At 42.9% G+C, this 16,342-nt stretch overlaps 1 protein-coding gene across 7 annotated transcripts; it reads left to right on the top strand.

Moving 5' to 3' along the window:
- The first annotated feature begins 1,255 nt into the window (after nt 1–1,255).
- LOC115183966 (hemicentin-1) lies at nt 1,256–16,014 on the top strand. Of its 7 annotated transcripts, XM_029744954.1 has the most exons (25): nt 1,258–1,457; nt 1,855–2,154; nt 2,856–3,137; nt 3,393–3,668; nt 3,810–4,085; nt 4,495–4,746; nt 4,909–5,184; nt 5,586–5,837; nt 6,000–6,275; nt 6,677–6,928; nt 7,091–7,366; nt 7,768–8,019; nt 8,182–8,457; nt 8,859–9,110; nt 9,273–9,548; nt 9,950–10,201; nt 10,364–10,639; nt 11,041–11,292; nt 11,451–11,726; nt 12,127–12,378; nt 12,503–12,778; nt 12,912–13,163; nt 14,377–14,655; nt 14,961–15,218; nt 15,529–16,014. In XM_029744954.1, exons 1-25 carry the CDS (start codon nt 1,403–1,405, stop codon nt 15,615–15,617), a joined length of 6,291 nt encoding a protein of 2,096 aa, XP_029600814.1. In that variant the 5' UTR covers nt 1,258–1,402; the 3' UTR covers nt 15,618–16,014. The 7 variants fall into 7 exon arrangements, with proteins under 7 accessions (XP_029600833.1, XP_029600814.1, XP_029600826.1 ...); XM_029744973.1 differs by lacking the exons at nt 11,041–11,292; nt 11,451–11,726 and having other exon boundaries at nt 1,256–1,457; XM_029744966.1 differs by lacking the exons at nt 10,364–10,639; nt 11,041–11,292.
- The last annotated feature ends 328 nt before the right edge of the window (nt 16,015–16,342 follow it).

The raw sequence follows: 16,342 nt of genomic DNA, 5'->3' as shown, positions 1-16,342 counted from the left end.
AAACGCTTGATTAAATAAGTAACAGGTTGTTCAATTATCTCTGTTCGGTTGATGCACTATAGTTTGGTTGCAGTCATTGCAGGTAAAGGTGGAACAGCCAGATATTGAGTGTAAAGGGGAAATTACTTTTTCACACAGGGTAATTGGGTGTTGCATAACTATTTTTATTAAATAAATAAAATAAGTATCAATTTATTTATATTTTTTTGTAAACTCAGGTTCCCTTTATCTAATTTTGGGTTTTGGTTGAAGATCTGATAACATTCGGTGTCAAAACTATGCAGAAATACAGAACCTCAGGTGGATGCACCTGGATGATCATCAAGACTTTTGGAAGAATGGTCTATGGACAGATGATTCACAAGTATAACATTTTGGACGAGATTGGTCCCAATATGCCTGGTGAAAACCAAACACTGCATTCCACAGTAAGAACCTCATACCAATGGTCAAGCACGGTAGTGGCAGTGTGATGGTTTTGGGATGCTTTGGTGTCTCAGGATCCGGAAGACTTGCCTTAACAGAAGGAACCAGGAATTCTGCTCCATTTCAGAGAATTCTACAGGATAATGTCAGGCCATCTAGCTGTGAGCTGAGTCATGCAGCAAGACAATGATGCAGAACACAATCTGATGTTTTGGAATGGCCTAGTCAAAGTCCTGACCTAATCCCAATTGAGATGCTGTAGCAGGACTTGAAATGAGCAGTTCATGCCATTTATTAAGTGTAAGGGGGCAATTACTTTTTCACACAGGTGAATTGTGTGTTGCATAACGTTTTTAAATAAATAAAGTATACTTTTTTTAAACTCAGGTTCCCTTTTTCTAAAATTGGGTTTTGGTTGAAGATCTGATAACATTCAGTATCAAAAGTATGCAAAAACATAGAATATCAGAAAGGGGGCAAATACTTTTTCACTGCGCTGTAAGTGTTTTCTTGACAGGTTCAATGCGAACAGTGTCTTATGAGCCCACGTTGCCTTAGCCACTGTGGATAGATCATGAGTTTCAACAGCGTCGGAGGACCTATCCCCGGCCTCATTGGCCATGTACCATCCAGCCTCCTCCCAGGATTCATACAGGACAGACAGAGTTGATCAGATTTACAGTAAACCATAATCAGCTTGAAAACACCCCTGTGTGTCAACAAAAAATACAGTGGGAGAAAGGTACCTCTGCAAAACAGGGCGTGGGTAGTTGAGTAGAATTGTGTGAGTGCGTTCTGGCGGCAGGTAGGGTGGGTTGGTACATTGGCATCACCTGACTATTTGTTGATTGAGAGGAGACTGTGACTGTGCAGTATCAACATGTTTGGATTTACCAAGAAGTCTGGACAGTCATTTGTTTCATAGGAAAGTGTCCCGTTCACTTCTGATCCGTTGTGTTTGATAAGTGGCAGAACTATGGAGTATCCTCTGGTGTGGGTTCTCATCCTGGTGCTGCTCAACTTCACTACAGGTAAAGAGGACAATACGCTCATTCTGGAAATATATTGATGCCTATTTGTGCTTTATGGTACAAACACTTGATTAAATAAGTAACGGGTTGTTCAGATGTCTCTGTTTGGTTGATGCACTTCAGTCAAACAGTCAGAAAGATGGAGATTTCTATTTATCTGACATTGACAACCAATGTCTAGAGTAGACATTAGAAATAGATAGTAGGTCATGTTGTAAATTGTGCGTTCAACTTGAAGGCACTAATTTAAACAAAAGCTTGTATTTCTGTTAAAGTGCCAGAGTCTAAAGATTTGATTCATCTCAAGTAAAATATTTTAAAGAACTTTAAAGACTTTTGTACTGATTTAATAATATCTCAAAACATGAACTAAACTCATCAATCCATCGTCTTCTAGGTGTTTCTGGCCAGGTGGTGGTTCCCTCGATGAACCCCTTAGCTGTGGGCAGTAATGTCACACTGAACCTAGTTCCTCAAAGCCCCATCAACATAGGGACCTGGTCATATGAAACTACAGCCATCGTAATTTTCTATCCTGGTGGCAGTAGTGTGAGTACAAGTTATCAAGGCAGAGTCTCATTCAACCGCTCCTCCTCAGAGCTGTCCATAAACTCTCTCCAACTCAACAACTCAGGTTTATATACCATCCAGGGAATGGAGCCAGTCCTGAAAGCTGTGGTGACTTTGTCTGTCCAAGGTAAGGAACTGACCTCTGCCTGTCTGTTTATCTTTCTACTATGGTTGACTCTCACTCACTGGCACACATCGTCACTTATGCGCACACATGATCACCTGCACACTTACTTACCCATTCACATACTTTATTGCAAGCAGGTTCACATGCAAACATGTTTGCACATCAGTAGAGGCTGTTGAGGGAAGGACAGCTAATAATAATGGCTGGAATTGAGTGTAATGGAGTAAATGGAATGGTATCAAACACATAAAAACCATGTTTTGATACCATTCCATTTACTCCATTCCAGCCATTATTATGAGCCGTTCTCCCCTCAGCAGTCTCCACTGATGCACATACACTACCTATCAATAATTCATCTCTGTCATAATAATAAAAGTTATTTTCATGACATGGAAAGCTAACACTTAAATGTGTCAATGTTTTCTGAACCTATAGTGAAGTTGACCTACATCATACCTTTGAAAAGAATGAACCTGAACAGATCACAGAGTATGAGCAAACTGTTCGTTTACATTTCAGATAAGACATACACAAGACATTTTATCTGTGTGCAAAGAGCTCTACAGTGCTCAATCCTATAACTTGGTCTCCATGATAAGTAAATCAAATAAAATAGCATATTTAGATTTCCAAAACAAGTTTTACAGTGTGAAACAAATATAAACAATATGGTTGTTATTCTACTATCTCACCCACAGAGCCCATTTCAAACGTGACTCTAAGGGCCAACGCCACTGATCTAGTGGAATCGAACGACACTTCCATTTTCACCTGCTCCGTCTCCTCTGGCACCTCCCTCTCCTACCGCTGGCTGAATGGCAGCTCAGAGATCACAGCCAGTGACAGAGTTTGGCTTGGTGGTGGGAACAGCACTCTCACCATAGTCAGTGTGACACGACACGATGAAGGGCCGTTCAGATGTGAGGTCATCAATGGAATCAGCAATGGCACCAGCCAGCCCATTGGCCTCAATGTTAGATGTGAGTATCAGAGTATGCAGTATACTGTACATTAATCATACACAACATACATGGATTGTACCTTGTCATTGAGAGCCAGCCTTCCATGCAATGATGTAATATGCCTATTTTCATCCCTAACCATTCCTCTGTGTACACATGATCCAGATCATTATTTGGAGAGATCATTAGTACACTGTGTTTAGTAGAGCAGGACAGAAACATATTATAGGTAATGTTTACCCAACACTTCATTGTTATTTGTTCCTCCCATAGATGGCCCAAGTAACCTCACCATGATGGTAGTTCCTGAGATGACCATAGGACATACAGCCTACAAGACGGGCTCTGTCATCACTTTGTCCTGCTCCGCTCAGTCCAAACCCACTGAGTCCTTCAAGTGGAGGTTTAATGGGGCGTTCCTCAATGAGCAAAGCCCGAAGCTCAGCCTGCAGAACACCAGAGAGAACCAGACAGGAAGTTACGCCTGCTTAGCCTACAACAATGTCACACTCCAATTTGCCAATATAAACACAATGATAAAGATCGTGGGTGAGGCAACATTCATCATTACGAAATGTCATATAGTTGGTAGTGAATATTTGATTATTGATGGTTATGAATACAATGTTATATCATGGTATTTTTTACCACCAATCGAGTGAAGTCCTCCTCCTCTTCTTTTCACCATAGAGCCGATATCAGCGGTTTCGTTGAACCGTGATGGGAAGCCACCGATACTGGATCAGTCGTTCACTCTGCGGTGTGAGGTGACTGGACCTGTAGACTACATTCACTGGTTGATGAACGGCCAGCTCATCTCCCTAAACAACAGAACATTCTTCTCTACGGGCAACAAGACAATGGTTATCAACCCAATCCAGTTTTCTGACAGTGGAGAATATCTCTGTGAGGCCTTTAATGCTGTCAGCAACCTGACCAGCATGACATACAAGCTTGTGGTGAACTGTGAGTATTACAATAGCTGGTAGTCTTTGTCTGATAAAATCAATTCAATGGCCTTGTAGTTAGAGTTTCCACCCTGAAATATGAAGGTTGGGAGCTTGATCCTTGGACGAGTCATACCAATGACTGTAAAAATAGGACCCAATGTGTCTTTACTTGGCACTCAGCATTAAGGAGATAGATTGGGGTGTAAGGGCCTGTGATAGACTAGCGTCCTGTCCAGGGGATGTACTTGTAAATCAAGCTGCAACACGCTACAGAAACAGGAGATACTATAGGCTCCTGCTCCCATGAGCTCCTTCTCCAATGAGCCAACTTGCACAAGCCAAGGATTGTAGAAGGCTGATTACTTACTAAACTTTGTCAAAATAGTAAAATCATAAGATTAACCATACTGTTTTGTGTTAAACAGTTGGACCAGAGAGACCTGCTGTGACTTGTCCGGATATAGCAATGACAGGACACAGCGTGACCTTCAACTGCTCAGCCTCCTCTCAGCCTCCCAGCCAGTTTAGCTGGTTCTTCAATGGCTCCCAGGTGGCGGCTGGCTCAGTGTATGAGACTGGCCAACTGACCTTAGCCAGTCATGGGGACTACACCTGTGTGGCCTTCAACAACATCACTGTCAGAAACAGCACTGTCTCCAAGATGCTCACTGTTGTTGGTGAGTCAGTAACTGCTACTTAAAATCAAGGGACTAAAAGTTTACTTACTTTGTTTTCATTTGGTTTTAGATACAGTATACGTGCTGTTGAACCTACAGTATAATAACATGGAAGTTGAGATAAAGGTGCAACAACAAAAAACATTTGATCTGCTTCCACAGAAACTGTGACCATGACCATTGTGAAAGTCATTGGAGCCCAGCCAACACTGAACAAGAGATTCTCTCTGACCTGTGGCAGCACTGGAACGGTTTACTCCATTCAGTGGATGAGGAACGGCTGGCCTCTGTATGCTAGCAACAGAACTGACTTCTCTATGAACAACAATACACTGACATTAAATTCTGTCCAGCATTCTGACAATGGAGACTATCAGTGTTCTGCCTCCAACCCCCTCAGCAACATGACCAGCCCAGAATACAGACTGATCGTCAACTGTGAGTAGTTATTAACAAGTTCAACTTTGACCCCATGGCCTGAGGTAGAATCTTTTTGAACTTCCTTTTTTAATATTGTAGTAAAATCAATGTGATGGTTTGGATCCCATCTCTTATACCATCTGACAAACGTTGATGACATTTGACCTTCTGGCCAATGACAGATGTTGGGTTTAACTCACATGTGTCAAACTCATTCCACAGAAGGCTGAGTGTCAACAGGTTTTTCGATACTCCCTTGAACTTGCTTGATGTATTAAGGTCCCTTACTAGTAAGGAACTCCCCAAACCTGGTTGTCTAGGTCTCAATTGAATGGATAAACCAAAAACCAGCAGACACTAGGAACTCCATGGAAGGAATTTGACACCCCTGGTCTAACTGATTGTCTTTTGTATCATAGATGGACCGGAGATGCCGATTATAACAGGACCAGCATTAGGAGAAACAGGACACAGCGTGACCTTCAACTGCTCAGCCTCCTCTCAGCCTCCAAGTCACTTCAGCTGGTTATTCAATGGCTCCCAGGTGGCGACTGGCTCAGCGTTTGAGACTGGCCCACTGACTTTAGCCAGTCATGGGGACTACACCTGTGTGGCCTTCAACAACATCACTGTCAGAAACAGCACTGTCTCCAAGATGCTCACTGTTGTTGGTGAGTCAGTAACTGCTACTTAAAATCAAGGGACTAAAAGTTTACTTACTTTGTTTTCATTTGGTTTTAGACACAGTATACGTGCTGTTGAACCTACAGTATAATAACATGGAAGTTGAGATAAAGGTGCAACAACAAAAAACATTTGATCTGCTTCCACAGAAACTGTGACCATGACCATTGTGAAAGTCATTGGCGCCCAGCCAACACTGAAGGAGAGATTCTCTCTGACCTGTGACACCGCTGGAACGGTTTACTCCATTCACTGGATGAAGAACAGCTGGCCTCTGTATGCTGACAACAGAACTGACTTCTCTATAAATAACAATACACTGACATTCAATTCTGTCCACTATTCTGACAACGGACACTATCAGTGTTCTGCCTCCAACCCCCTCAGCAACATGACCAGCCCAGAATACAGACTGATCGTCAACTGTGAGTAGTTATTAACAAGTTCAACTTTGACCACATGGCCTGAGGTAGAATCTTTTTGAACTTCCTTTTTTAATATTGTAGTAAAATCAATGTGATGGTTTGGATCCCATCTCTTATACCATCTGACAAACGTTGATGACATTTGACCTTCTGGCCAATGACAGATGTTGGAATTAACTCACATGTGTCAAACTCATTCCACAGAAGGCTGAGTGTCAACAGGTTTTTCGATCCTCCCTTGAACTTGCTTGATGTATTAAGGTCCCTTACTAGTAAGGAACTCCCCAAACCTGGTTGTCTCGGTCTCAATTGAAAGGATAAACCAAAAACCAGCAGACACTAGGAACTCCATGGAAGGAATTTGACACACCTGGTCTAACTGATTGTCTTTTGTATCATAGATGGACCGGAGATGCCGATTATAACAGGACCAGCATTAGGAGAAACAGGACACAGCGTGACCTTCAACTGCTCAGCCTCCTCTCAGCCTCCAAGTCACTTCAGCTGGTTATTCAATGGCTCCCAGGTGGCGACTGGCTCAGCGTTTGAGACTGGCCCACTGACTTTAGCCAGTCATGGGGACTACACCTGTGTGGCCTTCAACAACATCACTGTCAGAAACAACACTGTCTCCAAGATGCTCACTGTTGTTGGTGAGTCAGTAACTGCTACTTAAAATCAAGGGACTAAAAGTTTACTTACTTTGTTTTCATTTGGTTTTAGACACAGTATACATGCTGTTGAACCTACAGTATAATAACATGGAAGTTGAGATAAAGGTGCAACAACAAAAAACATTTGATATGCTTCCACAGAAACTGTGACCATGACCATTGTGAAAGTCATTGGAGCCCAGCCAACACTGAAGGAGACATTCTCTCTGACCTGTGAGACCACTGGAACGGTTTACTCCATTCACTGGATGAAGAACAGCTGGCCTCTGTATGCTGACAACAGAACAGAGTTCTCTATAAATAACAATACACTGACATTCAATTCTGTCCAGCATTCTGACAACGGAGACTATCAGTGTTCTGCCTCCAACCCCCTCAGCAACATGACCAGCCCAGAATACAGACTGATCGTCAACTGTGAGTAGTTATTCACAAGTTCAACTTTGACCCCATGGCCTGAGGCGGTATCTTTGAAAAATGCCTTTTTATAAATTGTAGTAAAATCAATTTGATGGTTTGGATCCCATCTCTTATACCATCTGACAAACGTTGATGACATTTGACCTTCTGGCTAATGACAGATGTTGGGTTTAACTCACATGTGTCAAACTCATTCCACAGAAGGCTGAGTGTCAACAGGTTTTTCGATACTCCCTTGAACTTGCTTGATGTATTAAGGTCCCTTACTAGTAAGGAACTCCCCAAACCTGGTTGTCTAGGTCTCAATTGAAAGGATAAACCAAAAACCAGCAGACACTAGGAACTCCATGGAAGGAATTTGACACACCTGGTCTAACTGATTGTCTTTTGTATCATAGATGGACCGGAGATGCCGATTATAACAGGACCAGCATTAGGAGAAACAGGACACAGCGTGACCTTCAACTGCTCAGCCTCCTCTCAGCCTCCAAGTCACTTCAGCTGGTTATTCAATGGCTCCCAGGTGGCGACTGGCTCAGCGTTTGAGACTGGCCCACTGACTTTAGCCAGTCATGGGGACTACACCTGTGTGGCCTTCAACAACATCACTGTCAGAAACAACACTGTCTCCAAGATGCTCACTGTTGTTGGTGAGTCAGTAACTGCTACTTAAAATCAAGGGACTAAAAGTTTACTTACTTTGTTTTCATTTGGTTTTAGACACAGTATACGTGCTGTTGAACCTACAGTATAATAACATGGAAGTTGAGATAAAGGTGCAACAACAAAAAACATTTGATCTGCTTCCACAGAAACTGTGACCATGACCATTGTGAAAGTCATTGGAGCCCAGCCAACACTGAAGGAGACATTCTCTCTGACCTGTGAGACCACTGGAACGGTTTACTCCATTCACTGGATGAAGAACAGCTGGCCTCTGTATGCTGACAACAGAACAGAGTTCTCTATAAATAACAATACACTGACATTCAATTCTGTCCAGCATTCTGACAACGGAGACTATCAGTGTTCTGCCTCCAACCCCCTCAGCAACATGACCAGCCCAGAATACAGACTGATCGTCAACTGTGAGTAGTTATTAACAAGTTCAACTTTGACCCCATGGCCTGAGGTAGAATCTTTTTGAACTTCCTTTTTTAATATTGTAGTAAAATCAATGTGATGGTTTGGATCCCATCTCTTATACCATCTGACAAACGTTGATGACATTTGACCTTCTGGCCAATGTCAGATGTTGGGTTTAACTCACATGTGTCAAACTCATTCCACAGAAGGCTGAGTGTCAACAGGTTTTTCGATCCTCCCTTGAACTTGCTTGATGTATTAAGGTCCCTTACTAGTAAGGAACTCCCCAAACCTGGTTGTCTAGGTCTCAATTGAAAGGATAAACCAAAAACCAGCAGACACTAGGAACTCCATGGAAGGAATTTGACACCCCTGGTCTAACTGATTGTCTTTTGTATCATAGATGGACCGGAGATGCCGATTATAACAGGACCAGCACTTGGAGAAACAGGACAAAACGTGACCTTGAACTGCTCAGCCTCCTCTCAGCCTCCAAGTCACTTCAGCTGGTTCTTCAATGGCTCCCAGGTGGCGACTGGCTCAGCGTTTGAGACTGGCCCACTGACTTTAGCCAGTCATGGGGACTACACCTGTGTGGCCTTCAACAACATCACTGTCAGAAACAGCACTGTCTCCAAGATGCTCACTGTTGTTGGTGAGTCAGTAACTGCTACTTAAAATCAAGGGACTAAAAGTTGACTTACTTTGTTTTCATTTGGTTTTAGACACAGTATACGTGCTGTTGAACCTACAGTATAATAACATGGAAGTTGAGATAAAGGTGCAACAACAAAAAACATTTGATCTGCTTCCACAGAAACTGTGACCATGACCATTGTGAAAGTCATTGGAGCCCAGCCAACACTGAAGGAGACATTCTCTCTGACCTGTGAGACCACTGGAACGGTTTACTCCATTCACTGGATGAAGAACAGCTGGCCTCTGTATGCTGACAACAGAACAGAGTTCTCTATAAATAACAATACACTGACATTCAATTCTGTCCAGCATTCTGACAACGGAGACTATCAGTGTTCTGCCTCCAACCCCCTCAGCAACATGACCAGCCCAGAATACAGACTGATCGTCAACTGTGAGTAGTTATTAACAAGTTCAACTTTGACCCCATGGCCTGAGGTAGAATCTTTTTGAACTTCCTTTTTTAATATTGTAGTAAAATCAATGTGATGGTTTGGATCCCATCTCTTATACCATCTGACAAACGTTGATGACATTTGACCTTCTGGCCAATGTCAGATGTTGGGTTTAACTCACATGTGTCAAACTCATTCCACAGAAGGCTGAGTGTCAACAGGTTTTTCGATCCTCCCTTGAACTTGCTTGATGTATTAAGGTCCCTTACTAGTAAGGAACTCCCCAAACCTGGTTGTCTAGGTCTCAATTGAAAGGATAAACCAAAAACCAGCAGACACTAGGAACTCCATGGAAGGAATTTGACACCCCTGGTCTAACTGATTGTCTTTTGTATCATAGATGGACCGGAGATGCCGATTATAACAGGACCAGCACTTGGAGAAACAGGACAAAACGTGACCTTGAACTGCTCAGCCTCCTCTCAGCCTCCAAGTCACTTCAGCTGGTTCTTCAATGGCTCCCAGGTGGCGACTGGCTCAGCGTTTGAGACTGGCCCACTGACTTTAGCCAGTCATGGGGACTACACCTGTGTGGCCTTCAACAACATCACTGTCAGAAACAGCACTGTCTCCAAGATGCTCACTGTTGTTGGTGAGTCAGTAACTGCTACTTAAAATCAAGGGACTAAAAGTTTACTTACTTTGTTTTCATTTGGTTTTAGATACAGTATACGTGCTGTTGAACCTACAGTATAATAACATGGAAGTTGAGATAAAGGTGCAACAACAAAAAACATTTGATCTGCTTCCACAGAAACTGTGACCATGACCATTGTGAAAGTCATTGGAGCCCAGCCAACACTGAAGGAGACATTCTCTCTGACCTGTGAGACCACTGGAACGGTTTACTCCATTCACTGGATGAAGAACAGCTGGCCTCTGTATGCTGACAACAGAACAGAGTTCTCTATAAATAACAATACACTGACATTCAATTCTGTCCAGCATTCTGACAACGGAGACTATCAGTGTTCTGCCTCCAACCCCCTCAGCAACATTACCAGCCCAGAATACAGACTGATCGTCAACTGTGAGTAGTTATTAACAAGTTCAACTTTGACCCCATGGCCTGAGGTAGAATCTTTTTGAACTTCCTTTTTTAATATTGTAGTAAAATCAATGTGATGGTTTGGATCCCATCTCTTATACCATCTGACAAACGTTGATGACATTTGACCTTCTGGCTAATGACAGATGTTGGGTTTAACTCACATGTGTCAAACTCATTCCACAGAAGGCTGAGTGTCAACAGGTTTTTCGATCCTCCATTGAACTTGCTTGACGTATTAAGGTCCCTTACTAGTAAGAAACTCCCCAAACCTGGTTGTCTAGGTCTCAATTGAAAGGATAAACCAAAAACCAGCAGACACTAGGAACTCCATGGAAGGAATTTGACACCCCTGGTCTAACTGATTGTCTTTTGTATCATAGATGGACCGGAGATGCCGATTATAACAGGACCAGCATTAGGAGAAACAGGACACAGCGTGACCTTCAACTGCTCAGCCTCCTCTCAGCCTCCAAGTCACTTCAGCTGGTTATTCAATGGCTCCCAGGTGGCGACTGGCTCAGCGTTTGAGACTGGCCCACTGACTTTAGCCAGTCATGGGGACTACACCTGTGTGGCCTTCAACAACATCACTTTCAGAAACAGCACTGTCTCCAAGATGCTCACTGTTGTTGGTGAGTCAGTAACTGCTACTTAAAATCAAGGGACTAAAAGTTTACTTACTTTGTTTTCATTTGGTTTTAGACACAGTATACGTGCTGTTGAACCTACAGTATAATAACATGGAAGTTGAGATAAAAGTGCTGAAAAACCCTTTGATCTGCTTCCCCAGCAACTGTGACCATGACCATCGTGAAAGTCATTGGAGCCCAGCCAATACTGAACGAGAGATTCTCTCTGACCTGTGGCACCGCTGGAAAGGTTTCCTCCATTCAGTGGATGAGGAACGGCTGGCCTCTGTATGCTAGCAACAGAACTGACTTCTCTACGAACAACAATACACTGACATTCATCTCGGTCCAGCATTCTGACAAAGGAGACTATCAGTGTTCTGCCTCCAACCCCTTCAGCAACATGACCAGCCCATACTACAAACTGATCGTCAACTGTGAGTAGGCATTAACAAGTTCAACTTTGAACCCATGGCCTTGGTGGAATCTTTGAGAACTTCCTTTATTAATATTGTAGTAAAGTCAACGTGATGGTTTGGATCCCATCTCTTATACCATCTGACATTCGTTGATGACATTTGACTTTCTGACCAATGTCAGATGTTGGGTTTAATTCAAATGTGTCAAACTCATTCCACAGAAGGCTGAGTGTCAGCAGGTTTTTCGATCCTCCCTTGAACTTGATTGACGTATTAACATACTTTATTAGTAAGGAAATCCCCAAACCTGGCTGTCTAGGTCTTATTTGAATGGAAAAACCAAAAACCAGCAGACACTAGGAAATCCATGGAAGGAATTTTACAGCCCTGGTCTAACTGATTGTCTTTTGTATCATAGATGGACCGGAGATGCCTATTATAACAGGACCAGCATTAGGAGAAACAGGACACAACGTGACCTTCAACTGCTCAGCCTCCTCTCAGCCTCTCAGCCAGTTCAGCTGGTTCTTCAATGGCTCCCAGGTGGCGACTGGCTCAGCGTTTGAGACTGGCCCACTGACTTTAGCCAGTCATGGGAAGTACACCTGTGTGGCCTTCAACAACATCACTTGCAGAAACAGCACTGTCTCCAAGATCCTCACTGTTGTTGGTGAGACTTGGTCTAACCTTAATCCTTTAATTGATTAGTTTGGTGTACTTTCTTGAGAACAAAAAATCCTTCTGCAGCCTTTAAACCTACTGCAACCATTGAAACAATTTCACTTTGTTCCCAGCGCCAATAACCTCAGTGTCCATAAGCACCGGTGAAACCCAGGTGATAGAGGGTGACTCCTTTACAATGACTTGCAATATTGTTGGTGATCCTAGCTCCATTCACTGGTGGAAGAACCTCACGTTAGTGCATCTGGATAACAGAACCCAAGTCTCTTTCGACAACAGAACACTGACCTTCAACCCTGTCCAGTATTCTTCTTATGGAGAATATCAGTGTATGGCCAGAAATAGTGTGAGCAACAGAACTAGCAACCGCTACACACTCCTAGTGAATTGTAAGTAATACTGGGGATGTATTCTTGTCAAAGATAGAGAAGGTAATAACTGTGATGACATATTATGAAGTCAATAATCAACCATAAGGTAGTTATAGTTGAATGTTTCGATGTCGTTGTCTGATTTTCACAGATGGACCCAAGCAACCTGTGATAGCTGCTGCACCCATTGCCGAAACAGAACAAAGGGTGACCTTCAACTGCTCAGCCTCCTCTCAGCCTCCCAGCCAGTTCAGCTGGTTCTTCAATGGCTCCCAGGTGGCGACTGGCTCAGTGTATGAGACTGGCCCACTGACTTTAGCCAGTCATGGGGAGTACACCTGTGTGGCCTTCAACAACGCCACTGGCAGAAACAGCACTGTCTCCAGGATGCTCACCGTCATTGGTAAATCAGACTACAGATTCCCATAAATTGTCCTTATGCACAAAAAGTTTATTTCTCTCAAATGTTGTGCACACCTTTGTTTACATCCCTGTTAGTGAGCAGTTCTTCATTGCCAAGATAATCCATCCACCTGACAGGTGTGGCATATCAAGAAGCTGATTAAACAGAATGATCATTACACAGTTGCACCTTGTGCTCGGGACAATAAAAGGCCACTCTAAAATGTGCAGTTTTGTCACACAACACAATGCCGCAGATGTCTCGTGTTTTGAGGGAGTGTGCAATTGGCATTCTGACTGCAGGAATGTCCACCAGAGCTGTTGCCAGAGAATTTAATGTTAATTTCCCTACCATAAGCCGCCTCCAATGTCATTTTTGAGATATTTTCAGTACGTCCAACTGGCCTCACAACCACAGAACAAGTGTAACCATGCCAGCCCAGGACCTTCACATCCAGCTTGTTCACCTGCTGGATTGTCTGAGACTAGCCCCCTGGAAAGCTATTGAAACTGAGGAGAATTTCTGTCTGTAATAAAGCCCTTTTGTGGGGAAAAACTCATTCTGATTGGCTGGTCCTGGCTCCCCAGTGGGTGGGCCTATGTCCCCTCAAGGTCACCCATGGCTGCACCCCTGGCCAGTCATGTGAAATCCATAGATTAGGGCCTAATGAATGTATTTAAATTGACTGATTTCCTTATATAACTGTAATTCAGTAAAATTGTTGAATTTCTTGAACGTTGAGTTTATTTTTTTGCTCAGTACTGTGCAGTGTCCACTTATACCTTGAGGTCTCACACCCTCCTTCGACAAAGATGTACATATCCATCAGCCAGGATTTATCTGTGCTCCTCTGTGCATATCACAGGACTTCTCATAAGTCGGGAGAGGCCTTGAGAGTACACATTCCTACTCTCCACTGCAGTCCACTAAATAATTAAATTATTCTCAATCACAGAGTTTGAACCTAACACTACTTTCAATCTCTAAAGATATAAAAACTCATACTAAGAGGATATAATGATATAAAACAGGAAATATATAAAACAGTAATATTAAACAGTAATTTACAAGCCATCAGATCGTACAACCATTTGTTTTATATATATATACATGTTTTATATATCCAACTATTGCGTCGCTGGAACTAAACATTTGATCAAATGACAAATCTTGATACTGTACATAAAGCAATACACTTGCTCTGTCCTCACAGAGGCTATAAAGTCGGTGATGGTGAAACGAAACAAAACGCCGATATCATCTGACAACCTAACCCTGACCTGTGATGTCACCGGGCGCTATGACACCATCTACTGGATGAAGGACAACCTGTCTCTGGTCCTGAACAACACCTTGAACTCTGACATAACCATCTCTAACAACTCTCTGCACTTCAGTCCAGTCAAGGTGTCTAACGATGGAAACTATCAGTGTGTTGCCACCAACCTCTTTGGTCCACACACCAGCCCTAAATACCAGCTACTGGTGAACTGTAAGTACTGGTGTTTTAATCTGTTGGTAAAATATTTTACAAGATAAGCATTTGATGTTATATTATGTAGAAAGTCAGAAACCCACCACTATTATAATGGTTAGTGCTATCTGGCATCTTTGGGACGTCCCTACCCTAAACCCTAACCTTAACCATAACTCTTACCTAACTCTGACCTTAACCCTTACCTTAACCATTTTACATTTCAACTTCAATGGGGTGATGTCAGAGTTGGATGTCCCAAGGATTCCGTTTAGACTTTTCCCTATTATGACCCCCCCCCCTCTCTGAACCTCTCTCTGTAGATGGCCCTCTGGGTGTGAACGTCTCTGGCCCAGGCTTAGTGGTGATTGGCTCAATGATCTCTGTCAATCTGAAGTGCTCAGCCGACTCCCGGCCAACCAGCGAGTACCGGTGGAAACACAACAACCAATCATTGCCCGCGACTGGTCCTTTGATGGCCGTAGGCGTCTCCTTGAAAAATGCAGGGATATACACCTGTGTGGCCAAGAACTCTCTAACTAACATCTCAATGTCCAAGACCATTAGTCTGGATGTCAACGGTAAGTGGGTGGGTTGTTGTAGTAAGACCTATGTGGGATATAATGCGTAATTAAATGTCACAAAGTTGTTTTTATTATGTAGAATTTAATTTGGTTCTAGTTTGTGTACGTGTTTGTGCGAGGACAATTTTCATACATCATGGAAATGCAATACAGACATTTTCTGAACTGGTGGGTACAGACAGGAATCGAGAAGATATATACAATTGAAGTCGGAAGTTTACATATCCCCCTTCTCTCCGATTATCTTTGTCCCCTCCTCTCCCAACCTCTTTGTCCCCCTTCTCTCCCATTCTTCTTTCTCTCTCAGGCCACTCACCTGCCCCTCCATTCCAGTCCAGAGTTGGTCTGATGTTGATGGGCCTTGTAGCGCTCTCTCTGCCTCTGATCAACCACTGAGACCACCACACTGCACGTCTGCTGGCTGGGAGCCAATCACTCCCTTCCCTCTACCCTCACTGACTCCCCTTGCTAATCTGAAAAAGGACTGGATAGAAATAAGTGGTATTGTCAATATTGTAATTGCCTCATCTTACCACCACAGGGCTGGGTTTAATGTGCTTAGCTCCTTTCCAATGCTTTTAGAATATGAGGAGAGAGTCAACAAGAGGTCAGAAGGGAGGGGTCTATCCCCTTAGAATAGAACCCACCTCTACAATGCGTTTTTATGTCAATCATCTCTATAAACTGATATTCTTTTTAAAAACTGGTCTTCCACATGGTAATTGAAGGGGCAAACATCCACTGCTCAGTTGTACTGCCTATTTCTGTTTCTAATTAAATGTTCTTAGATATTCACTGCCCTTGTGACTGTGACTGTTGCCCTGGAGTCCATTCACTCAGTCCCTTTCTGTGTTCTGCGTTTGATCATGTATGTAAACTCTGTAGTTCAAGTACAAATTCAGGTTTATTACCTTATAAATACCTTAAAGGTAAAACGTTTCAAAACGATAATACATTTAACTGGTGTTTATGTAAAACATGGCTTGTTTTTCACATTTAATATATAAGCTTGTAAATCCTCGGGGGAGACGAAGGCTTGCGCTCTTGTCTTATGTTTATACTTCCTTTTCATAAATTATTGTCTTAAATTAAGTTTTGTCATTTCACCCATGTCCTAGTGA

Source organism: Salmo trutta, chromosome 3, assembly GCF_901001165.1.
Source record: "Salmo trutta chromosome 3, fSalTru1.1, whole genome shotgun sequence".
NCBI lineage: Eukaryota > Metazoa > Chordata > Actinopteri > Salmoniformes > Salmonidae > Salmo > Salmo trutta.
This window is presented reverse-complemented; position numbering and strand designations above follow the sequence as displayed.